Source organism: Salvelinus fontinalis, chromosome 31, assembly GCF_029448725.1.
Source record: "Salvelinus fontinalis isolate EN_2023a chromosome 31, ASM2944872v1, whole genome shotgun sequence".
Taxonomy (NCBI): Eukaryota; Metazoa; Chordata; class Actinopteri; order Salmoniformes; family Salmonidae; genus Salvelinus; species Salvelinus fontinalis.
The window spans coordinates 5,375,598-5,402,351 of record NC_074695.1 but is presented as its reverse complement, the minus strand read 5'-3'; the positions used below and the strand labels follow the sequence as shown (position 1 = coordinate 5,402,351).

At 43.1% G+C, this 26,754-nt stretch overlaps 1 protein-coding gene across 2 annotated transcripts in view; it reads right to left on the bottom strand.

The window, feature by feature from the left end:
• Positions 1-2,975: 2,975 nt before the first annotated feature.
• LOC129829447 (membrane-associated guanylate kinase, WW and PDZ domain-containing protein 1-like) overlaps positions 2,976-26,754 on the bottom strand; it is a 298,033-nt gene continuing 274,254 nt past the window's right edge. For both annotated transcript variants that reach the window (XM_055891146.1, XM_055891145.1), the window contains exon 17: positions 2,976-12,505. In XM_055891146.1, the coding sequence (XP_055747121.1) occupies positions 11,481-12,505 (1,025 nt within the window). In that variant the 3' untranslated portion in view covers positions 2,976-11,480. The remainder of the gene's footprint in view (positions 12,506-26,754) is intronic.

Genomic DNA, 26,754 nt, shown 5'->3' with positions numbered 1-26,754 from the left:
CTAAAAACCTTTTTTTCGCTTTGTCATTATGGGGTACAGTGTGTAGATTGATGAGAATTATTATTATTTTTTAAATACATTTTCAAATAAGGTTGAAACGTAACAAAATATGGAAAAAGTCTGAATCCTTTCCGAATGCACTGTATATCATATCACTGTGTAGTACGTTACTTATGATCAAGGCCCATAGGAATGAGGTGCTATTTGGAGTACTACTTATATACAGTATCTAATTATAAATCGGTCAATACACTGGAAACAACTTGATCACTGGAAAAACTGCATGTGATAACTTGACCAGGGGGGAAATCTGCTTTGTGATAACTTAACCAGGGGGGAATCTGCTGTGTGATAACTTGATCAAGGGGGAAATCTGCTGTGTGATAACTTGATCAATGGAAAATCTGCATGTGATAACTTGATCAGGGGGGGAATCTGCTGTGTGATAACTTGATCAGGGGGAAATCTGCTGTGTGATAACTTGATCAGGGGGGAAATCTGCTGTGTGATAACTTGACCAGGAGGGAAATCTGCTGTGTGATAACTTGACCAGGGAGGAAATCTGCTGTGTGATAACTTGACCAGGGAGGAAATCTGCTGTGTGATAACTTGATCAGGGGGGAAATCTGCTGTGTGATAACTTGATCAGGGAGGAAATCTGCTGTGTGATACTTGATCACTGGGAAATCTGCTGTGTGACAACTCGATCAGGGGGAAATCTGCTGTGTGATAACTTGATCAGGGGGGAAATCTGCTGTGTGATAACTTGATCAGGGGGGAAATCTGCTGTGTGATAACTTGATCAGGGGGGAAATATGCTGTGTGATAACTTGATCACTGGGAAATCTGCTGTGTGATAACTTGATCAGGGGGGAAATCTGCTGTGTGATAACTTGATCAGGGGGGAAATCTGCATGTGATAACTTGATCAAGGGGGAAATCTGCTGTGTGATAACTTGATCAGGGGGGAAATCTGCTGTGTGATAACTTGATCAGGGGGGAAATCTGCTGTGTGATAACTTGACCAGGTGGGGAATCTGCTGTGTGATAACTTGATCACTGGAAAATCTGCTGTGTGATAACTTGACCAGGGGGGAAATATGCTGTGATAACTTGATCACTGGGAAATCTGCTGTGTGATAACTTGATCAGGGGGGAAATATGCTGTGTGATAACTTGATTAGGGGGAAATCTGCTGTGTGATAACTCGATCAAGGGGGAAATCTGCTGTGTGATAACTCGATCACTGGGAAATCTGCTGTGTGATAACTTGATCAGGGGGGAAATCTGCTGTGTGATAACTTGATTAGGGGGGAAATCTGCTGTGTGATAACTCGATCAAGGGGGAAATCTGCTGTGTGATAACTCGATCAAGGGGGAAATCTGCTGTGTGATAACTTGACCAGGAGGGAAATATGCTGTGTGATAACTTGACCAGGGGGAAATCTGCTGTGTGATAACTTGATCAGGGGGGAAATCTGCTGTGTGATAACTTGATCACTGGGAAATCTGCTGTGTGATATAATTATTTGATACCTCAATGGATAATGTAGCCTGTTCCAGCCCTGCAGAGATTAAACACTGCAACATATTCAGTAGGCTTCATAGCTCACATGTAGGTCGTACCCAAAATGGCACCCTTTGATCAGGGCCTACAAAAGCAGTGTATTACATAGGTGTATTAGTGTATTACACATAACTTGATCAGGGGGGGAATCTGCTGTGTGATAACTTGATCAGGGGGAAATCTGCTGTGTGATAACTTGACCAGGAGGGAAATCTGCTGTGTGATAACTTGACCAGGGAGGAAATCTGCTGTGTGATAACTTGACCAGGGAGGAAATCTGCTGTGTGATAACTTGATCAGGGGGGAAATCTGCTGTGTGATAACTTGATCAGGGAGGAAATCTGCTGTGTGATACTTGATCACTGGGAAATCTGCTGTGTGACAACTCGATCAGGGGGAAATCTGCTGTGTGATAACTTGATCAGGGGGGAAATCTGCTGTGTGATAACTTGATCAGGGGGGAAATCTGCTGTGTGATAACTTGATCAGGGGGGAAATATGCTGTGTGATAACTTGATCACTGGGAAATCTGCTGTGTGATAACTTGATCAGGGGGGAAATCTGCTGTGTGATAACTTGATCAGGGGGGAAATCTGCATGTGATAACTTGATCAGGGGGGAAATCTGCTGTGTGATAACTTGACCAGGTGGGGAATCTGCTGTGTGATAACTTGATCACTGGAAAATCTGCTGTGTGATAACTTGACCAGGGGGGAAATATGCTGTGATAACTTGATCACTGGGAAATCTGCTGTGTGATAACTTGATCAGGGGGGAAATATGCTGTGTGATAACTTGATTAGGGGGAAATCTGCTGTGTGATAACTCGATCAAGGGGGAAATCTGCTGTGTGATAACTCGATCACTGGGAAATCTGCTGTGTGATAACTTGATCAGGGGGGAAATCTGCTGTGTGATAACTTGATTAGGGGGGAAATCTGCTGTGTGATAACTCGATCAAGGGGGAAATCTGCTGTGTGATAACTCGATCAAGGGGGAAATCTGCTGTGTGATAACTTGACCAGGAGGGAAATATGCTGTGTGATAACTTGACCAGGGGGAAATCTGCTGTGTGATAACTTGATCAGGGGGGAAATCTGCTGTGTGATAACTTGATCACTGGGAAATCTGCTGTGTGATATAATTATTTGATACCTCAATGGATAATGTAGCCTGTTCCAGCCCTGCAGAGATTAAACACTGCAACATATTCAGTAGGCTTCATAGCTCACATGTAGGTCGTACCCAAAATGGCACCCTTTGATCAGGGCCTACAAAAGCAGTGTATTACATAGGAAATAAGGTGACATTAAGGAGGGAGCGTTTTCCCAGTCAGTGTACGTCTGTCAAGCGAGACTAGGATCACATGACAAAAACAGAAACAATTCACCCCCCCCCCCCAAAAAAACATATTTTTATTCATAACTTTATTTTCATTTCAGTAAGTGCTTTTCATTTCTCATAGTTCAAAAAACTCCCACAATGCTGCATTCAGAAACAATACAATATTATTAACTACAACAAGTGACAAATAGATAAAAACCTGTACATCTGTGGTGTAACTGACCGATAATAGGGGTGATTATAACATGTGTTTATATATACACTGGGCAGGCACTGGGTCGTAGACAATGACAGTGTCCCAAACGACATCCTATTGCAAGAATTTTATTCTTAACTGATTTGCGTTGTTAAATAAAGGTTACATTTCAAAAAAATATATAATAATAATAATAATAATTGTAGTCCCCGCATGTAGGGACTAAGGTGCCATTTGGGATGCAGACAAATTTTTAAAATACATTTAAATTTAAATAAATTTGCAAACATAAAAAAAAAAACAGTTTTCGCTTCGTCATTATCGGGGTATTTTGTCTAGATTGATGAGGGAATTTTTTTAATTTAATACATTTTAGAATAAAGCTGTAACGTAACACAATGTGGGGGAAAAAAGGAAGGGGTCTGAATACTTTCCGGAAGGCGCTGTATATCTGGGGATGTAGAAAGTCCGTTGCCCTTAAACCCAGGATTTCACAAACTCGTACCTGGGGTTTTTTGTTTTCCCCTAGCACTACACAGCTGATTAAAAAGTAATCAACTCATCATCAAGCTTTGATGATTTGAATCAGCTGTGTGAGGCTAGAAACACCAAACCGTGCTCTCCTTGGGTTCCTCGGGGACCTAGTTAGGGAAACGCTGCCATAACTAACTGCTTTAACATATCTTCCTAAATAACTTACTCTGCACACTGTGTCTATGCAGTCGGGTTACACAGGTCTTTAAAGGTCTAGACAGGTCTTTAACGGTCTATAAGGTCTTTAAAGGTCTATAAGGTCTTTAAAGGTCTACAGAGGTCTTTAAAGGTCTATAAGGTCTTTAAAGTTCTATAAGGTCTTTAAAGGTCTAGACAGGTCTTTAAAGATCTACAGAGGTCTTTAAAGGTCTATAAGGTCTTTAAAGGTCTATAAGGTCTTTAAAGGTCTAGACAGGTCTTTAAAGATCTACAGAGGTCTTTAAAGGTCTATAAGGTCTTTAAAGGTCTAGACAGGTCTTTAAAGGTCTATAAGGTCTTTAAAGATCTACACAGGTCTTTAAAGGTCTATAAGGTCTTTAAAGGTCTATAAGGTCTATAAGGTCTATAAGGTCTATAAAGGTCTATAAGGTCTTTAAAGGTCTATAAGGTCTTTAAAGGTCTATACAGGTCTTTAAAGGTCTATAAGGTCTATAAGGTCTATAAGGTCTTTAAAGGTCTATAAGGTCTTTAAAGGTCTATAAGGTCTTTAAAGGTCTATAAGGTCTATAAGGTCTATAAGGTCTTTAAAGGTCTATAAGGTCTTTAAAGATCTACACAGGTCTTTAAAGGTCTATAAGGTCTTTAAAGGTCTATAAGGTCTATAAGGTCTATAAGGTCTATAAGGTCTTTAAAGGTCTATAAGGTCTTTAAAGGTCTATACAGGTCTTTAAAGGTCTATAAGGTCTATAAGGTCTATAAGGTCTTTAAAGGTCTATAAGGTCTTTAAAGGTCTATAAGGTCTTTAAAGGTCTATAAGGTCTTTAAAGGTCTATAAGGTCTTTAAAGGTCTATACAGGTCTTTAAAGGTCTATAAGGTCTTTAAAGGTCTAGACAGGTCTTTAAAGGTCTAGACAGGTCTTTAAAGGTCTATAAGGTCTATAAGGTCTTTAAAGGTCTATAAGGTCTTTAAAGGTCTATAAGGTCTTTAAAGGTCTATAAGGTCTTTAAAGGTCTATAAGGTCTTTAAAGGTCTATACAGGTCTTTAAAGGTCTATAAGGTCTTTAAAGGTCTAGACAGGTCTTTAAAGGTCTATAAGGTCTTTAAAGGTCTAGACAGGTCTTTAAAGGTCTATAAGGTCTTTAAAGGTCTAGACAGGTCTTTAAAGGTCTTTAAAGGTCTATACAGGTCTTTAAAGGTTTTTAAAGATCTATAAAGATCGCCTGTCTGCATGTAAGTTCCAATCCGGGTCTCCGGGAATTTGTGTGAGCCAGCAGAGATAAAGTCTAGGCATTAGCTTTGGGGGGAGCTAATGCAAGTGTTTAGGTGTATCTCACTATAATCAGCTAGTAAGGACAACACACAAACTACAAGGCCTAACACTAGCTATGATCACTTAGTCTGTTATGCTCAGCTAGTCAAGGCTTTTATATTTGAGGGAAGAAGTGAACAAGTGTACACTTCAGGGGGGGGATAAAGAGGTAAAGTATTATATAGGACGCACCCTCAGAATAATGTACACCATGCTTTCATCACCACGATGAGTTGTGTTGTTCTTCTTGACTGTCACAGCCAAGATTTAATTCTGCAGTATAATCATGCTAAATTATCTGGTGCCAGGTGAGAGAGCGAGAGAGCGAGACGACTGAAAATTCTGGTAATTTACTTTCAATGCAAAACCCATGCACTGTATGTTGAAAGCAGTAAGGTAGGATCTGAATATGACCCTGTGGTACACAGGCTAATCTCTCCACTAGCCGGATCCCTTTGTGGCTTGCAGTATGGTGTTGTGCATGCAAAATGTCCCTCTGTATGTGCCTGTGTGGTACATACAGTATTGTGTTTGTTCTATGGTGTTTTGACCTATCAGAATGTAATGTTAAAAACACTGTCTATAGTTTAGAGTGGTGTTTTGACCTATCAGAATGTAATGTTAAATACAGTGTCAATAGTTTGGAGTGGTGTTTTGACCTATCAGAATGTAATGCAACATAATTTGTCTATAGTTTGGAGTGGTGTTTTGACCTATCCGAATGTAATGTTAAATACACTGTCTATAGTTTAGAGTGGTGTTTTGACCTATCAGAATGTAATGTTAAATACACTGTCAATAGTTTGGAGTGGTGTTTTGACCTATCAGAATGTAATGCAACATAATTTGTCTATAGTTATGTTAAATACACTGTCAATAGTTTGGAGGGGTGTTTTGACCTATCAGAATGTAATGCTACAAACACTGTATAGTTCGGAGTAGTGTTTTGACATATCAGAATGTAATGTTACAAACACTGTATAATTTGGAGTGGTGTTTTGACCTATCAGAATGTAATGTTACAAACACTATAATTTGGAGTGGTGTTTTGACCTATCAGAATGTAATGCTACAAACACTGTATAGTTTGGAGTGGTGTTTTGACCTATCAGAATGTAATGCTACAAACACCTTCTATAGTTTGGAGTGGTGTTTTGACCTATCAGAATGTAATGCTACAAACACTGTCTATAGTTTGGAGTGGTGTTTTGACCTATCAGAATGTAATGCTACAAACACTATAGTTTGGAGTGGTGTTTTGACCTATCAGAATGTAATGCTACAAACACCTTCTATAGTTTGGAGTGGTGTTTTGACCTATCAGAATGTAATGCTACAAACACTGTCTATAGTTTGGAGTGGTGTTTTGACCTATCAGAATGTAATGCTACAAACACTGTCTATAGTTTGGAGTGGTGTTTTGACCTATCAGAATGTAATGCTACAAACACTGTCTATAGTTTGGAGTGGTGTTTTGACCTATCAGAATGTAATGCTACAAACACTGTCTATAGTTTGGAGTGGTGTTTTGACCTATCAGAATGTAATGCTACAAACACTGTCTATAGTTTGGAGTGGTGTTTTGACCTATCAGAATGTAATGCTACAAACACTGTCTATAGTTTGGAGTGGTGTTTTGACCTATCAGAATGTATTGTTACAAACACTGTATAATTTGGAGTGGTGTTTTCGTGCTAAGTAGATTAGCTTGGTTTGCTTCAAATCTTCCAGTGACAAAATGGCGTCTCTTCGCTCCCGTCTGTCAGCACAGACAATCACGTTAAAATGGTCATTCTCTAAAACACTTTATAATCAAATACAATTTAATACTTTATCAACTACAGTAGTTCATTCATTGCCATTTTCTTTATTTAGTCAAAGGCTGGTTTAAAGATACCTCTAGCCCAAATATTACATATACCTCAATCCATGCTTTACCTTCTAGCACGGTTGCAATCATTAGGCCACGCAACGTTTTAAAATGTTTCGCAAAAAAAATAAATAAATGAAAATGAGCATTTCAGGTAGTCCCTGCCCGTTTCAGACCGTTTTCTTCCGTTTGGTGCATAATGAACACGACCCAGGTTGTATTTTACCTCATTGAGCTCATGTGAAGCTACATGTTGCATAACTTTAGCAGACGTGAGAATAAAATGGCTTTTTATTGCTCAGGAGAAGAACGAGGTAAATATTGGATGCATAAGCGTGTACGTACCAAAGTCCGGCACACATTTTTAATCTGTACATTATCTGTACATTTACCAAAACGCTTGTTATTCTGTCTACTAACTATACTATAGCACACCGTCAGAGTGCCCTGTATATAGCTATAGCGTGGCGAAACAAAACTCCTACAGCAAATAACTAAATCAGCAAGTCTTACAAAATGCATAGAAGACCAGTATCAAAATGCCCTTGTAGTCAGTCAGTATCCTAAAAACTCAACAACGTAGGATGCGTCTCAAATGAAACCCTATTCCCTATGTAGTGCACTACTTTTGATCAGGGCCCATATAGGGAATAGGGTGCCATTTCAGATGAACATTTAGTGTATAATAATTTATATTTAGCAACAGGCAAGTCACCAGAGCATGATATGGGAGGGAGGAAGGGAGGAGAGAAGGGAGGGAGGGATAAGGGGGAGGGTAGGAGGGGGAGGGAGGGAAGGGGGAGGAAGGGAGGAGGGAAGGAATGGAGGAGGGAAGGGAGGAAGAAAGGATGAGGGAAGGGAGGGATGAGAGGGGGAGGAGAGAGAAGAAACAGACGAGATTCTTAAACGTTATGTGTCGTTGGTTGTATCTTATATCAGAGGTTTGACTTACTGAAACACATGAGGAGTTGAAATGGGAATGATCACAGTGATATAACATTGATCTGTACTGTGTGGTATGGATTAGCATCAGAGACTAGTAGACAAGGGCCACCTCGCTATGGATTAGCATCAGCGACTAGAAGACAAGGGCCACCTCATTATGGATTAGCATCAGCGACTAGAAGACAAGGGCCACCTCATTATGGATTAGCATCAGAGACTATTAGACAAGGGCCACCTCGCTATGGATTAGCATCACAGACTAGTAGACAAGGGCCACCTCGCTATGGATTAGCATCAGAGACTAGTAGACAAGGGCCACCTCGCTACGGATTAGCATCAGAGACTAGTAGACAAGGGCCACCTCGCTACGGATTAGCATCAGAGACTAGTAGACAAGGGCCACCTCGCTACGGATTAGCATCAGAGACTAGTAGACAAGGGCCACCTCGCTACGGATTAGCATCAGAGACTAGTAGACAAGGGCCACCTCGCTATGGATTAGCATCACAGACTAGTAGACAAGGGCCATCTCGATATGGATTAGCATCAGAGACTAGTAGACAAGGGCCACCTCGCTATGGATTAGCATCAGAGACTAGTAGACAAGGGCCACCACGCTACGGATTAGCATCAGAGACTAGTAGACAAGGGCCACCACGCTACGGATTAGCATCAGAGACTAGTAGACAAGGGCCACCTCGCTATGGATTAGCATCAGAGACTACTAGACAAGGGCCACCTCGATATGGACTAGCATCAGAGACTAGTAGACAAGGGCCACCTCGCTATGGATTAGCATCACAGACTAGTAGACAAGGGCCACCTCGCTATGGATTAGCATCACAGACTAGTAGACAAGGGCCACCTCGCTATGGATTAGCATCAGAGACTATTAGACAAGGGCCACCTCGCTATGGATTAGCATCAGAGACTAGTAGATAAGGGCCACCTCGCTATGGATTAGCATCAGAGACTACTAGACAAGGGCCACCTCGCTATGGATTAGCATTACAGACTAGTAGACAAGGGCCACCTCGCTATGGATTAGCATCAGAGACTACTAGACAAGGGCCACCTCGCTATGGATTAGCATTACAGACTAGTAGACAAGGGCCACCTCGCTATGGATTAGTATCAGAGACTAGTAGACAAGGGCCACCTCGCTACGGATTAGCATCAGAGACTAGTAGACAAGGGCCACCTCGCTACGGATTAGCATCAGAGACTAGTAGACAAGGGCCACCTCGCTACGGATTAGCATCAGAGACTAGTAGACAAGGGCCACCTCGCTACGGATTAGCATCAGAGACTAGTAGACAAGGGCAACCTCGCTACGGATTAGCATCAGAGACTAGTAGACAAGGGCCACCTCGCTATGGATTAGCATCAGAGACTAGTAGACAAGGGCCACCTCGTTATGGATAAGCATCACAGACTAGTAGACAAGGGCCACCTCGCTATGGATTAGCATCACAGACTAGTAGACAAGGGCCACCTCGCTATGGATTAGCATCAGAGACCAGTAGACAAGGGCCACCTCGCTAGTTCTGACAGGACATCTTTGTGTTGTGTGATGTATGTAGTACTACAGTACCCATAATGCAAGGTGTACCAATACACTCTAGATATTACATGGCTTAGTAGTAGTGTGTGCTTCTAAAGGAAAATTGACCAAGAGGCACTTTGTTATGACATTGATTTAACTTCTTCAATTCACCCACTGTGTTTTTAGTATTTCACTGGTATCAAAGTCATTTGAGTCCTTGCTGCTTTATAGATGTATCCGTTCAGTTATGTGACAATGGCTTGCGTCCAAAATAGCACCCTACTCCCTGCAAACCGAATGCGTATAGTATAAGGAAAACGGTGCAATTTCAGACTCACTCTCTATACTTTATTTTAGTAAACACCGGCTTGGCTAGAGAAATGAAGGCACCAGCAGAGATCTGTAGAGACATAGATCACTAGTCATTATTTATATATATATATAATAGTATATATACTTACAGTATATAAAACTTTATATAACAGTATAATTACTGTTCTCCAGCCATCTATAACAACTATAAAATACTATATAAGAAAGCATTTAAGGAGAGTTTACAATCCAGGCCAAGCAAGCAAGCAGGAGGCAAATCATTTCTCTCTTGGGTCATTTATCTTAAATCTCTGTAATCTTTTTTTTTTTTTTTCATCAAAATAAAAAATAGCATGCTAAAATTATATAATAGAAACAAATAGGAAATCATATATTATAGTGTCCTGTGGTTGTGGCTTTGCTCTCTTCGATCTATAGTACACCACTACGGCCTCTAGGTGGCGCTAAAACACTCCATGTGGGTTTGTAGACAGAGGGTTGATATATGCAATTGTTGATGTTGTTGCCACTTGCATTTTAATAATAAACATTTCTGATGACAATGATTATGTTTGAAGATGATATCACTCATGATGATATAGAATGTAGATCCGATGTAAACAACCGACGGTGATGGTGGACTAACTGTAGATAGATAGACAGTGGTAGTGGGTAGACTCATGGGCATGGCTGGTGAGATCTAGTCGAGAGATGGCTTAACGAGGATAACAAGGATAACGAGGGTTTGGGGTGCAGTGTACAGGGGAGTGTCCTAGTCGAGAGAAGGCTTTAACGGGGGTTTGGGGTGCAGTGGACAGGGGAGTGTCCTAGTCGAGAGGCTTTAACGGGGGTTTGGGGTGCAGTGGACAGGGGAGTGTCCTAGTCGAGAGATGGCTTTAAAGGGGGTTTGGGGTGCAGTGGACAGGGGAGTGTCCTAGTCGAGAGATGGCTTAACGGGGGTTTGGAGTGCAGTGGACAGGGGAGTCTCCTAGTCGAGAGATGGCTTAACGAGGATAACAAGGATAACGAGGGTTTGGGGTGTAGTGGACAGGGGAGTGTCCTAGTCGAGAGAAGGCTTTAACGGGGGTTTGGGGTGCAGTGGACAGGGGAGTGTCCTAGTCGAGAGATGGCTTAACAAGGGTTTGGGGTGCAGTGGACAGGGGAGTGTCCTAGTCGAGAGATGGCTTAACGGGGATAACGAGGATAACGAGGGTTTGGGGTGCAGTGGACAGGGGAGTGTCCTAGTCGAGAGATGGCTTAACGGGGGTTTGGGGTGCCTGTCTTGTTGTTGTCCAAAGCTCTAATGCACGATAGGTTGGAGGATCTGCCAGTCAAACCAGTCAGGACCACGATAGGTTGGATTAGCTGCCAGTCAAACCAGTCAGGACCACGATAGGTTGGAGTAGCTGCCAGTCAAACCAGTCAGGACCACGATAGGTTGGAGTAGCTGCCAGTCAAACCAGTCAGGACCACGATAGGTTGGAGTAGCTTCCAGTCCCACCTAGGGTTGCAAAATTCCGGTAACTTGACCAAAAATTTTGGTTGGAGGATCCCTGGAATTATGAGGGAATAAGCAGGAAATCTGGGAATCCTCCAACCAGGATTTCTGCTTTTGGGAAAGTTATCAGAAAGACCACAACACTCCTTCTGTTAACCAGCACCACAGGAACAGTCAGTCGTCCCTCTCTTCCTCTCATCTACAGGTCAAGACCTCCTCTCAGCCTGTGTCCCACCAACACCTGAGTCAGTTTCTGCTGGCTGGGTTTAATCCAGGGGCCGGGGCCGGTGGCCCCCCGTGACTGTGTACTTCTCCAGGGGCCCGGGTTGTGGGATGCATGGGTGGCCCGACACCATGACTGGGTTCTCCATGGGTCCCCTCTCAGTTCTCTGGGTTCTCCCCACCCAGGTGGGACCCCGGCGGTGGATCCAGAGATACTGGCAGACACACTGAACTGGTCAGAGAAGCTGGCCCCGGAGGCTCCTGAGGCCCCTGACTCTGCATTAGACAGCTCAGCGTCTCCATCCTGCAGTGGCATGAGGAAGGAGAAGGGAGCCCGCTCTCTCTCTTTCTCTGGGGGTCTGTCTCTTTTTTCCGGTCCTGCAGCCTTTGTCTTCACCTCCCTCTCCCTCTCCCTCTCTTTCTCCCTTTGTCCATCCTTCTTCCTCCTCCCCCTTTCCCTACCTCCTACTGTCGCCTGTGTTTTACTGGCTAAGGGAAGTATGTGTACGTCCAACTCCTCTATTTCCTCTACCCGCTCTCTCCTCTCACTTTGTGTTGTCCTGCTCCTCAGCTGTTTTGACCTCTGCTTGACCCTGCTGTGCTTCACCTCCGGCACTGTCTCCACTACCTCCTCCTGTCTGTCCGAGTTCCTTAGTACGTTCTTGGGTAAACTCTGGGAACATTTTCCATTGTCCTTATTCTCTGACTTCTGACCTCTGCGGCTGATCACCTGACTCTCCTCCTCCTCCTCTTCCGCCTCCTCCTCCTCGGGCCAATCCAGGTCAGTGTCAGGAGTACCTCGCCCTCCTCCTCCTCCTCCTCTGCTACTCCTTCTCCCCAGACTACCTCCCTTCCTCTGCCTTCTTCTCTTCTCCCTCTGTCCTCCTCCTCTATCCACCCTTCCGCTCTTCGTTGGCAGAGAGTGTGTTTTATCTACTGCAGCCACACCCGGCTCCTCTGGTTCGAGATAGGAGGAGGGGGAGACTGCTCTGGGATCATGGTCTGAGAGAGGAGAGAGAGAAGGAGGGGGGGGGGGGGGCAAAGAGAGGGAGAGAGATAGAGAAGAGGGGGGTCAGAGGGAGAGCGAGAGATAGAGGGGAGAGGGGGTCAGAAAGAGGGGGGAGAGGACAGGCAGAGCCAGTGGGCAGAGAGAGAGGGGGGAGACAGAGGAGAGGGGGGGTACAGAGAGAGAGAGAGACAGAGAGAGACAGAGGTGCAGAGAGACAGAGAGAGACAGAGGAGAGGGGGGTGCCGAGAGAGAGAGACAGGGGTGGGGGGCGAGAGAGTGACAGAGGAGAGGGGGGGGGGGGGGGGCAGAGAGAGACAGAGGGGGGGGGGGGGGGGGGTGCAGAGAGAGACAGAGGAGAAGGGGGGGTGCAGAGAGAGACAGAGGTTAGTGGGAGCTAGGGGGAAAAACATAATGTAGAAACAGTTTCCATGTGATGTCACAAACAGTGTTTGAAATAATGAAACAACTATTGACAGTGAGTTGGGATGAAAGGTACCACTTTACAATAAGGTTCCATTTGTAAAGGGTATATAGCGGGTTGGTAATTATGTTATTAACCGTTATTTAATGATTTGTAAATGCATTATAAACCATTAACAAATTGGTCAAACCAGTCCAATAACCAGTCAGTGCTTGCCAAAGAGTGAACGACTATTTACCTACATCTATTTAACCATTTATAAATGCACTTACCCAATGCTTGCACAGGTTATTTTCTCACTTTTGGGTGTGATGCATTGTTGCTCTGTCCCATGAACAGAAAATGGTTGGTTTTCAGACAAACGGTCAACTCCCATGATGCATCTAGCCCCACGTTTTAAACCCTAATGATGATGTACTGGTACACTTATTTATTCCAGGAATGAAGACCTCATTGGAAAGATCTCATTCCGTATTATTGGTGTGGTTCACTGGTTTCAGAGAAATTCCTCCGACTTTGTGAGCTCTGCCCGACCTGGAACGTACCCAGAATTGTATGCTGCCACTGACTGACATGATGCGACAGAGTATTGGGAAGAATCAGGACGGACGTGGCTATGAGACGTGTGCAAAGGCCAGACAGAAGAGATTGGGTGAAAGAATTGTTGTTCACGAGTAAAAAACATTTTTTTGACAGAGGACAGAGGATGATTTAGCACGCTGCTCAGCTAGCTAAGTATCTAGTAGCCAGCTAATGTTTGCTAGCACGTCTGTCCTAACTAGCTAGCAGTAAGAAAAACCTAACACGTCTTTTTTAATATAACAATTCTGCTAGATGATTAACCACAAGAGAATCTTTGGCATGGTATAGTTACCTAGCTAAATAGATTATGTTTGCTGGCTAGTTAGCTTCACTAGCTAGCTAGCAAATGTTAAGGCCTTAATAAACTGGCCCTTTGGGGGGGGGGGGGGGGGGCAAAATTGCAGAGTAATGTTGATGGCAACAGAGAGGGGTATGAAACACTAGCAGGCCTGGGTAACACCAGTCCTCTAGGGCCTGATTGGTCTCACACTTTCCCCCCATCTCTAGCAAACACAGCTGATGAATCAAATTACATTCTAAACTAAAGATCGTGATTAGGTGATTATTAGAGTCCGGTGTGTTAGCTGGGTGCTGGGGCAAAACGGTGACACCAATCAGGCTCTTGAGGACTGGAATTGCCCACCCCTGCATGACTAGAGCAACAATGAGTAATGATGACCGATAATAGATTTTATATGTTAACATCCCCATTTATTTACTCATCTCCTACAGCTTGTTGTTGACTGCCACGTCGGTGCTGGAATTTATTATCGAACAAACAAGCCATAACGAGATGTAGCAGGATTCCTGCGCAATCATTCAACCTAAAGCCTCGTTCAAAATACCCATAAGCAGTCCGTTACGTTGCGCCGGATGTCATGCATTTCAATGGGGACGTCCACAACAGAGTGGAATCGCAACGCCCCCTTGCCGTTGAAGGCTCCGTTGTGGGACGGACACCGCATACCTCGAACAGGAAGTTACCAAACTACAGAAGATGAAAATATGTGGTGATGGCTTTATGGGATAACTAACAACTTGTAATCAATGACCCCTTCCTATAAGTGAGTACTATTTTAATAGCAATGTAAAATAATACACATTGGCTGCTAAGACAATTTCTTTTACCGTTATTTTACCAGGTAAGTTGACTGAGAACACGTTCTCATTTGCAGCAACGACCTGGGGAATAGTTACAGGGGAGAGGAGGGGGATGAATGAGCCAATTGTAAACTGGGGATTATTAGGTGACCACGATGGTTTTTGAGGGCCAGATTGGGGATTTAGCCAGGACACCGGGGTTAACACCCCTACTCTTACGATAAGTGCCATGGGATCTTTAATGACCTCAGAGAGTCAGGACACCCGGCTAACGTCCCATCCGAAAGACGGCACCCTACACAGGGCAGTGTCCCCAATCACTGCCCTGGGGCATTGGGATATTATTATTATTTTATTTTTTTTAGACCAGAGGAAAGAGTGCCTCCTACTGGCCCTCCAACACCACTTCCAGCAGCATCTGGTCTCCCATCCAGGGACTGACCAGGACCAACCCTGCTTAGCTTCAGAAGCAAGCCAGCAGTGGTATGCAGGGTGGTATGCTGCTGGCAATTATATAGTGAGTACTATTTTAATAGCAATGTAAAATAATACACATTGGCTGCTAAGACAATTATATTATACTAAGCAAAAATACAAACGCAACATGTAAAGTGTTGGTCCCATGTTTCATGAGCTGAAATAAAAAGATCACAGAAATGTTCCATACCCACAAAAAGCTTATTACTCTCAAATGTTTTGCACAAATTTGTTTACATCCCTGTTAGTGAGCATTTCTCCTTTTGCCAAGATAATCCATCCAAATGACAGGTGTGGCATATCAAGAAGCTGATTAAACAGCATGGACATTACACAGGTGCACCTTGTGCTGGGGGGACAATGAAAGGCCCCTCTAAAATAGGCAGTTTTGTCACAAAACACAATGTCATGGATGTGAAGGAGCGTCCGATCTTCAAGGCATTCCTAGTTGATCAGAGAAAAGACCATAATAAAGGTTTGGCCTCCTTCTTTGTATTTATTGTTTGTGTTGCGCTGTTGGCGGTAGGGTACACTTGATTCAGAAGCCCTGCTCAACGGCTGGTAAGCAAAGTGGTCCCATAGTCTGGCACAGTGGACACGTCATAATACCCATAAAACCTAGCGGTGAAACTCGGCAATGGTTAGAATAGTTTTTTTTTCACCATTAATTTTAGTGTCTGAGATTTCTGAACTATTTAAGGTTTGTGTTTGGTGTAGGCTTACCCTGGCGAGACATTTTGAAAGCTGTGTAATTCTCTCTCGGACAAGGTGAGTTTTAATATATTCACCTCAATTTACAGATTTTTTACCCTAAATGGCAGCAAAGAAGAAGACCTCAGCAAGACTACAACTTCCTGCAGGAAGCTCCTGCACGTCATCTCTAGTCGACACTGTCAGCTACCGTTCACCAGCACGATCAGAGACCTTCTCCATGAACTTCTTACGTCCCCTTTCTCTGTCTTAGCTAGCCACTGACTCCACTTTAGCTAGCTAGTTAGCAGAGCAGTAGATAAAACATAATTTTGTTTCACTTAGCCTAGATAACTGTAAAGTATGTTGACTTTGGTATCTATTTCAGACCTTATGGCATTTTTCAAGGACGAGCATAAGAGCATTAAAAGGGCAGAAGACCACTAGAAGTCTGGCCAGGTGGAGAAGACCACTAGAAGTCTGGCCAGGTGGAGAAGACCACTAGAAGTCTGGCCAGGTGGAGAAGACCACTAGAAGTCTGGCCAGGTGGAGAAGACCACTAGAAGTCTGGCCAGGTGGAGAAGACCACTAGACGTCTGGCCAGGTGGAGAAGACCACTAGAAGTCTGGCCAGGTGGAGAAGACCACTAGAAGTCTGGCCAGGTGGAGAAGACCACTAGAAGTCTGGCCAGGTGGAGAAGACCACTAGAAGTCTGGCCAGGTGGAGAAGACCACTAGAAGTCTGGCCAGATGGAGAAGACCACTAGAAGTCTGGCCAGGTGGAGAAGACCACCAGAGGTCTGGCCAGATGGAGAAGACCACTAGAAGTCTGGCCAGGTGGAGAAGACCACTAGAAGTCTGGCCAGGTGGAGAAGACCACTAGAAGTCTGGCCAGGTGGAGAAGACCACTAGAAGTCTGGCCAGATGGAGAAGAACACTAGAAGTCTGGCCAGGTGGAGAAGAACACTAGAAGTCTGGCCAGATGGAGAAGACCACTAGAAGTCTGGCCAGATGGAGTAGACCACTAGAAGTTTGGCCATGTGGAGAAGAGCACTAGAAGTCTGACCAGGTGAAGAAGTGCAGCTATAGTGAGGGGTAACCGGTTTGGTCAGGGCCAGCATGAGGGATAACGTTTATCCTGTGTCTGTGAGTGTAGCTAGTAAGTTAAGTTTGAGCATCTTAACAATACAATGTGTTCCGTACAGCTGTCAACATTCTACAAGGAAAGACTCACTTAATCAATTATAGAATCATTAATCAGGTTACCCCGGATACCAGACTTAGATGAGTGATAACTCAGTTCTAGAATGTTGTCATTGATGAGAATGTAAAAAAAATCGATTGACATTCAGAACAGACTTTGTTTAGAAATCCAGCCTGTATTGTAGTTTCATGACCAGAGACGAATCTTGAAAGGCACAGTGTTTATTTATTTAGAGTGGTACATGGATTCACACAGTCTCGATCTATAGGATCCTTTCCCACTAAAATGATTGATACAGTATCAATGAAAGATCTTCACTTGTCCTCATGTGAAAATTACAGTTCATTAAATATTCTCCAGCTGTAATTTCATAAATTAAATCAAACTATTTATATAGCACATTTCTTACAGCTAATGCATTTCCAGGTTCAAAGTCATGTGTCACTTAACCTCCTTCCTTTTGGCAGGTCTCTATAGGTGACCACTTCCTGTTGGCAGGTCTACAGGTGACCACTTCCTTTTGGCAGGTCTCTATAGGTGACCACTTCCTGTTGGCAGGTCTCTATAGGTGACCACTTCCTGTTGGCAGGTCTCTATAGGTGACCACTTCCTTTTGGCAGGTCTCTATAGGTGACCACTTCCTGTTGTCAGGTCTCTACAGGTGACCACTTCCTGTTGTCAGGTCTCTACAGGTGACCACTTCCTGTTGTCAGGTCTCTACAGGTGACCACTTCCTGTTGTCAGGTCTCTACAGGTGACCACTTCCTGTGTCAGGTCTCTATAGGTGACCACCTCCTGCTTGCAGGTCTCTAGGTGACCAGGGGATTCTCTCTACAACATGGAAATGCCCCCATGGAGCTCATCAGTGTAGCCATGCAGCCTATTTTGCCGGTTCACAATATTGGCCGTACGGATGTGGAATGCAGAGTGGAGGAAGCCAGCCGTGCCCAACCAAGTGGAGGATCTTTACCTGGCTGAAGACTACAACCCTCTGTCCCGTGAGCCCACAGAGGATGATCTTGGTTGGAGGAACTGTCTCCAGGGGCATGTTCGGTGGAATGGCATGTCTCCTTAAACCTGAGTCAGAACAACCGCTACCCTCTCTGGGGGCATGCAGGCATCCTGGCTGACATGACGTTGTCGGTGGAGCAGCAGGAGGCTATACGGCAGGCAACAGTTGGACAGCGCACCAACCCCAACTGGCATAGCATGAGGAGAGGGAAGGATGACGGTCAGGAATTATGGAGCAGTGGTTAGGGCCAAGTGCGTTACTCCGTCGCTGCTGGAAAAAAGGGGTCCTCAGATCACAGTCGTTGGATGGGGGTGTTGTCTGTAAAAATGAGGCACAGATAACGAAGAGGATGACAGCAAGGCATTCGAAACGGCTACAGGGATGGATGTGTGTAACGGATGTGAAATGGCTAGCTAGTTAGCGGGTACGCGCTAGTAGCGTTTCAATCAGTTACGTCACTTGCTCTGAAACCTAAATGTAGTGTTGCCCCTTGCTCTGCAAGGGCCGCGGCTTTTGTGGAGCGATGGGTAACGACGCTTCGTGGGTGACTGTTGTTGATGTGTGCAGAAGGTACCTGGTTCGTGCCCGTGTCAGGGCGAGGGGACGGTTTAAAGTTATACTGTTACATGTGCAGGAGTCAGGGTTTTGGTTCAAGAGATCTGGGAAACCTTGGTGCCTCACCGGATGGTCTGGTGGGCACCACAGTAGTGATTGGTGGTCAAGTGTCTCTATGGTGCAAAGGCACCTTACCATTGACTATAGTAATGGTAAAATAGAGTGGGTTTTGGTCTATCTGCACATCTAAAATCATACTATGTGGACGGGACATTTCTAATAGGATGGAGGAATCAACTGGGACGCTCGACTAGATGATCAGGACAGTCTAGGGTACTATTTGCTCCGAAGAGGCGAAGTATTGTGATGAGCTATAAAACTGTACTTCTGATTCTAATTCTCAAAAGGAAAGTTAAAACCCCCTCAGTTGTGAGGTCACTGAGGAGGAACAACAGTGATAGGGAGATTGTCTGAAAGGGACTGACATGTAGGATTTTGGGCAATGGCCTGCAGACCACGATTTCTACAGTCAGGCCGAAAAATATACTAGCCCAGTCTGAAAAGTGCTTGACTCAAGCCAGCTTAGCCCATTCTGAAAAGTACTAGCCTCGAGCTAGCTTAGCCCAGTCTGAAAAGTACTAACCTCGAGCTAGCTTAGCCCAGTCTGAAATGTACTAGCCTTGGGTTAGCTTAGCCCATTCTGAAAAGTACTAGCCTCGAGCTAGCTTAGCCCAGTCTGAAAAGTACTAGCCTCGGGCTAGCTTAGCCCAGTCTGAAAAGTACTAGCCTTGAGCTAGCTTAGCCCAGTCTGAAAAGTACTAGCCTCGGGCTAGCTTAGCCCAGTCTGAAAAGTACTAGCCTCGGGCTAGCTTAGCCCAGTCTGAAAAGTACTAACCTCGGGCTAGCTTAGCCCAGTCTGAAAAGTACTAACCTCGGGCTAGTTTAGCCCAGTCTGAAAAGTACTAGCCTCGAGCTAGCTTAGCCCAGTCTGAAAAGTACTAGCCTCGGGCTAGCTTAGCCCAGTCTGAAAAGTACTAGCCTTGAGCTAGCTTAGCCCAGTCTGAAAAGTACTAGCCTCGGGCTAGCTTAATTTCCATCCCTGCTGACATTTCTAGTGGTTACAATCCGATACATAGCACAGAACCATCCTTGCTTCTGATCGACGCAGAGACCTAAGGTTAGCTAATTCGCTACAATAGGTAATTTTTTAAAAAAATAGAGGAATTTAAAAGTGCTATGATAGCTAGCTAGGTAATAAAAAAAAATGCTAAACAAGAATGCTGTGTTCAAAAAAACTGGGAACTCGGACTAAGAAAAAATCTGAAACTCGGAGGTCTAGAGGTCTAACTTTATGACCTGAAGATCACTGACAATATGATTTGACCTCATTTTCTTTTTTAGTTCCAAGTTGTCTTGAAATCAGATGCAGGTACCATCCAGTAAAATAAAAAAGCTAATTATTTGCATATTATTTCAATTTATTCTCAGCTGTGCCTCGCAAGTGCTACACCAACTGTTTTATTTTGTTATCAAAACTCGAGTTTAGAAATATAATTTACATTTAAGTCATTTAGCAGACGCTCTTATCCAGAGCGACTTACAAAATAATATTGTCTGAAATTTACAATATTGGCAGGCCAGGCATTTAACCAATATGCTGTGATAATGTATTAGGCACACTGTACTGCACAAACCTCATTCCTACAGAACAGTTTTTATTAGGTTAATGTTACATTTTGTAAGTCATGTTTTTTTTTTTTTTATCTGCGCTTGCTCGGGTTGCTTTTTGACTGCGAAAGTGATCTTGACTCAGAAAAGGTTGGTGACAAAACATTAAAAAACCTGGCCAGATAATTCAATGCCATCAGTCTTATTAAGTCAAAGTCGAGTCCGGAGTTTTGAGGCTCCATGTCAAGTCACAAGTTTTTTTTATTTTCTATCAAGTCGAGTCTCAGGTCATCAAAGTTGTGTCCAAGTCAATTTGTGTCCAATTTGAGTCCAAGTCATGTGACTCGAGTCCACAACTCTGATAACTAGATTTTGAAAATGTTTTACTTCACAATTCTAAGCTAGGAAGTGTAAGCGTTATTCAAACTAGCCAGTTAAACACACAAAAAACGATGTAAACCGAAAAACGAAATGTAAAATCTACAAGGTTTGCTAGCTAGCAGATTAGCCTGTTTGTCCCACTGCACGCCACCGTGGATATATTCGTCAGTTAAACATGACAAACTGAACACAGTATCTATTAATGTATCACTATATAATCTTGTAGTGGAGCAACATATGAGACGTGAGTGACCAACATCTCACTCCAACATGGGAGTGGATTTTCTCTCGCTTCGGCACAAATACGGTCGCCTTGTTTTCCAAAGTATCACATGACCAAGATCTGTGCTTTGATTAGAGGATTCTTACAAATAGCCAATCAAGATTCCCCAGATAATAAAAAGTTTATAATTTTCAATGTAAAATAGTCGCAGAAACCATTGCTGGCAATATTGCCTCTCAAAACTGCCAGTATATCAAGGCCTTAACTTACTATCTAGCTGCCTAGTTAATTAGCTAGGGTACTAGCAACAATTTTGATAACTAGCTAACCCCTTTAATCTGTGGTAGCTAACTATTAGTGTTAGCAAGTAATGTTAAACACTAGTTAGCTATTATTATTAGCTAGTCGGATTAAGAAATCATAGGCCCAGGGTCTTTGTTATCGTCGTGACAATAGCCTATCTAAAAATGAGTTACTAAAACAGTGCTGCTGTTAGCTACTGTTGTTGAGAAAATGTGTTTCTATTGGTTCCACAGACAGATTTGTCTTCTCTTTTCAGCCGTTGACAATTGCTTCCAAAATTGTACGTTTTTTCCTGCGATTGTATTTGAGAAAATCTGCAAAAAAAGGCAAACCCGACAGCCGCAATCAACCGTAGAAATATTATAATAATATAATATAATCATAGACAGCAGTTCCCATTCAAGTCAGGACCGGCATCCATTGCTAGTGTACCCATGAGTTTACCAGTCAAATGTCCAGGGGAAAGAGGTTAAAAAAAAACTTCTATGGATTATATCTATGACCACAAAACAGATTAGCCAGCAGTGGATAATGCTGCCCAAACTGCCGGGAAGGCTGTAGGCATGCCGGTAACCGACAAAATAAAGGAAACACTTGAGTAAACAAAGTTATATGTTATGGCGTAACATGCATTTTCCTGGCGTGGTTTAGGTCCACTTGTATAATCTATACAAAGGCGCATTGAAGCTGTTCTGGCAGCTCGTGGTGGCCCAACACCCTTTAAGAAACTATGTTGGCACTGGACTATTGATCCTCTGTGGCTACATTATACTTTCTGGTGTATTTTCAACATCGATAGCGGGCTCCTGTGGTTGGATTAAATAAATTAAAAATATATACATTTAAATAAAAAAAAAAAAAAAAATTGCCTCTTGGGCCCTCTACTGGCTAGGGCCCCTGCCTCACACATTTGACCAGTCACATTTATTTATCATGCAGTTTATTTTTTTTGATATTTTATTATTTAGTTATCCAATCAAGGCAGGGCCCCCCGGTTACCCACGTGGGTCCCTAACCTCCTCTTCTCCCCCTTTCTGACGATTAGCAGAGCAGCAGTAGACAGCAGCAGGCTGTACTCACAGAGAGCAGGCTCTATAATCGTCTTGTGGTTGCAGTAAAAAAAAATATATATGATATTTATCACTACATATATACTACAGTATATACTGTGCATTCGGAAAGTATTCAGACCCTGTGACTTTTCCCACATTTTGTTACGCTACAGCCATATTCTAAAATTGATAAAATAATTTTTCTTTCCTCTTCAATCTACACACAAGACCCCATAATGACAAAGCAAAAACATTTTTTTAGACATTTTATCAAATGTATTAAAAATAAAAACAGAAATACCTTATATACATAAGTATTCAGACCCTTTGCTATGAGACTCGACATTGAGCTCAGGTGCATCCTGTTTCCATTGATCATCCTTGAGATGTTTCTACAACTTGATTGGAGTCCACCTGTGGTAAATTCAGTTGATTGGACATGATTTGGAAAGGCACACACCTGTCTATAAAAGGTCCTACAGTTGACAGTTCATGTCAGAGCAAAAACCAAGCCATGAGGTCGAAGGAATTGTCCCTAGAGCTCCGCGACAGGATTGTGTCGAGGCACAAATCTGGGGAAGGGTACTAAAACATTTCTACAGCATTGAAGGTCCCCAAGAACAGAGTGGCCTTCATCATTCTTAAATGGAAGAAGTTAGGAACCACCAAGACTCTTCCTAGAGCTGGCCGCCCGGACAAACTGAGCAATCCGGGGAGAAGGGCCTTGGTTAGGGAGGTGACCAAGAATCTGATGTTCACTCTGTCAGTGCTCCTTCTAGAAGGACAACCATCTCTGCTGCACTCCACCAATCACGTCTTCATGGTAGAGTGGCTAGATGGAAGCCTAAAGGACTGTCAGACCATAAGAAACAAGATTCTCTGGTCTGATGAAACCAAGATTGAACTCTTTGGCCAAGCGTCACGTCTGGGGAAAAAACTGGCACTATCCCTACGGTGAAGCATGGTGGTGGCAGCATCATGCTGTGGGGATGTTTTTCAGCGGCAAGGACTGGGAGACTAGTCAGGATCGATGCAAAGATGAATGGAGCAAAGTACATAGAGATCCTTGATGAAAACCTGCTCCAAAGCGCTCAGGACCTCAGACTGGGGCAAAGCACACATCCAAGACAATGCAGGAGTGGTTTCGAGACAAGTCTCTGAATGTCCTTGAGTGGCCCAGCTAGATTCCGGACTTGAACCCGATAAAATATCTTTGGAGAGACCTGAAAAAAGCTGTGAAGCAACGCTACCCATCCAACCTGACAGAGCTTGAGAGGAACTGCACAGATGAATGGAAAAAACTCCCCAAATACAGGTGTGCCAAGCTTGTAGCGTCATACCCAAGAAGACTCGAGGCTGTAATCGCTGCCAAAGGTGCTTCAACAAAGTACTGAGTAAAGGGTCTGAATACTATGTAAATGCAATATTTCAGTTTTATACATTTTAAAAAATGTATTAAAACCTGTTTTTGCTTTGTCAGTACGGGGTATTGTGTGTAGATTGATGAGGGGAATAAACAATTTAATCCATTGTAGAATAAGGCTGTAACGTAACAAAATGTGGGAAAAGTCAAGGGGTCTGAATACTTTCCGAATGCACTGTATTTCTTTATTATTTATTTTTGCGGTATGCGCTAGAAACACTAAGTATGAATATGTATGAGCTAGAATCACTAAGTATGAATATGTATGAGCTAGAAACAAGTACAGTACCAGTCAAAAGTTTTAGAACACCTACTCATTCAAGGGTTTTTCTTTATTTTTACTGTTTTCTACATTGTATAATGATAGTGAAGACATCAAAACTATGAAATAACACATATGGAATCATGTAGTAACCAAAAGAGTGTTAAACAAACCAAAATATATTTTATATTTGAGATTCTTTAAAGTCGCCACCCTTTGCCTTGATGACAGCTTTGCATTCTCTCAACCAGCTTCACCTGGAATGCTTTTCCAACAGTCTGGTAAGTTCCCACATATGCTGAGCACTTGTTGGCTGTTTTTCCTTCACTCTGCGTCCATCTCATCCCAAACCCTCTCAATTGGGTTGAGGTCGGGTGATTGTGGAGGCCAGGTCATCTGATGCAGCACTCCACCACTCTCCTTCTTGGTCAAATAGCCCCTACACAGCCTGAAGGTGTGTTGGGTCATTGTCCTGTTGAACAACAAATGATAGTCCCTCTAAGAGCAAACCAGATGGGATGGCGTATTGCTGCAGAATTCAGTGGTTGCCATGCTGGTATGCCTTGAATTCTAAATAAATCACTGGCAGTGTCACCAGCAAAGCAACCCCACACCATCACACCTCCTCCTCCATGCTTCACGGTGGGAATCACACATGCGGAGATCATCCGTCACCTACTCTGCATCTCACAAAGACACGGCAGTTATTAACCAAATATTGCAAATCTCAAAAAGGACAGATTTCCACCGGTCTAATGTCCATTGCTCGTGTTTCTTGGCCCAAGCAAGTATCTTCTTATTATTGGCGTCCTTCAGCAGTGTTTTTTTAGCAGCAATTCGACCACGAAGGACTGATTCACGGAGTCTCCTCTGAACAGGTGATGTTGAGATGTGTCTGTTACTTGAACTCTGTGAAGCATTTATTAGGTGCAGTTAACTCTAATGAACGTATCCTCTACAGCAGAGGTAACTCTGGGTCTTCCTTTCCTGTGGCGGACCTCACGAGACCCACAGACTGACCTTCATTTTTTAAACTAATGATGGACTGTTGTTTCTCTTTGCTTATTTGAGCTGTTCTTGCCATAATATGGACTTGGTCTTATACAAAATAGGGCTATCTTCTGTATTCCACCCCTACCTTGTCACCACACAACTGATTGGCTCAAACGCATTAAGAAGGAAAGAAATTCCACAAATACATTTTTTTACAAGGCACATTTGTTAATTGAAATGCATTCCAGGTGACTACCTCATGAAGCTGGTTGATATAATGCCAAGAGTGTGCAAAGCTGTCATCAAGGCAAAGGGTAGTGTCATGCCCTGACCGTAGAGATCTTTTATTCTCTATGTTTGGTTGGTCAGGTTGTGACTCGGGTGGGAAACTCTATGTTCCGTGTTTCTATGTTTTGGTCGGGTATGGTTCTCAATCAGGGACAGCTGTCTATCGTTGTCTCTGATTGGGGATATCATACTTAGGCAGCCTTTTTTCCTTTTGTATTTTGTGGGTAGTTGTCTTTGTTAGTGGCCTGTATAGCCCTAGTAAGCTTCACGTTCGTTTTTGTTGTTTCTTGTTTTGTTGGTGACATTCTTAATAAAGAAAAATATACGCTCAGAGACAGAGACAGGCTGCACCTATTTTGATTTGTTTAACACTTTTTTGGTTACTACATGATTCCATATGTGTTATTTCACAGCTTTGATGTCTTCACTATTATTCTACAATTTAGAAAATAGTAAAAATAAAGAAAAACCCTTGAATGTGTACAAACTATTTGACTGTTACTGTATGTTTCATTTAATTTTAATCACTTTGTTTCAACAAGCCTAATCTGTGTTCTGAGTAAAGTAAATCACTCACTGAGATAAATATGGCTGATGTTTGTACTGAAATAGCTCCATTCATAAGGACAGATGCAGGCTGAACAAGTAGGCCTGTTATTGAATTATATTTATATACAGGCGTAGCATGTATAAGACACCATTTATAAGGGGGTCATTCATGCTGATGATACATTATAGCTGCAGGCTTTAAGAATTGAAATGGCACTTTTTACTGTTGGATCACATGCCACCAGGAGTGACACATAAATATCTCCATTCTATAGCTTGGACTCACTGCATGCAAATAAACCTGGAGATATGAGACGCCTCTTGTTCACGTAACTCAGGGCAACACGGACATGTGGTCCCAACTGTGTGGCTCAGTTGGTAAGAGGGTGGCACTAGCAAAGCCAAGGTTGTGGGTTTAATTCCCAGCAGGGATCAGGTACACATAAATGGATAAAAGGGTCTGTAAATGGCATATGTCAATGTGAAGACCTCTAGAACACAAAGGGATTTAGAAATAAGAGTTCTAGAACACAAAGGGATTTAGAAATAAGAGTTCTAGAACACAAAGGGATGTAGAAATAAGAGTTCTAGAACACAAAGGGATGTAGAATTAAGAGTTATAGAACACAAAGGGATGCAGAAATAAGAGTTCTAGAACACAAAGGGATGTAGAAATAAGAGTTCTAGAACACAAAGGGAGATAGAAATAAGTGTTCTAGAACACAAAGGGATGCAGAAATAAGAGTTCTAGAACACAAAGGGATGTAGAAATAAGAGTTCTAGAACACAAAGGGATGTAGAAATAAGAGTTCTAGAACACAAAGGGATGCAGAAATAAGAGTTCTAGAACACAAAGGGACGTAGAAATAAGAGTTCTAGAACACAAAGGGACGTAGAAATAAGAGTTCTAGAACACAAAGGGACGTAGAAATAAGAGTTCTAGAACACAAAGGGATGGATGGATGAAGAGAACCAAAGGAACGGAGAGAATAAACCAAAGAGAATGAAAGACTAACAGGAAGGGATACCAACCGCGTATTCTCTGTTCTGCCGACGACA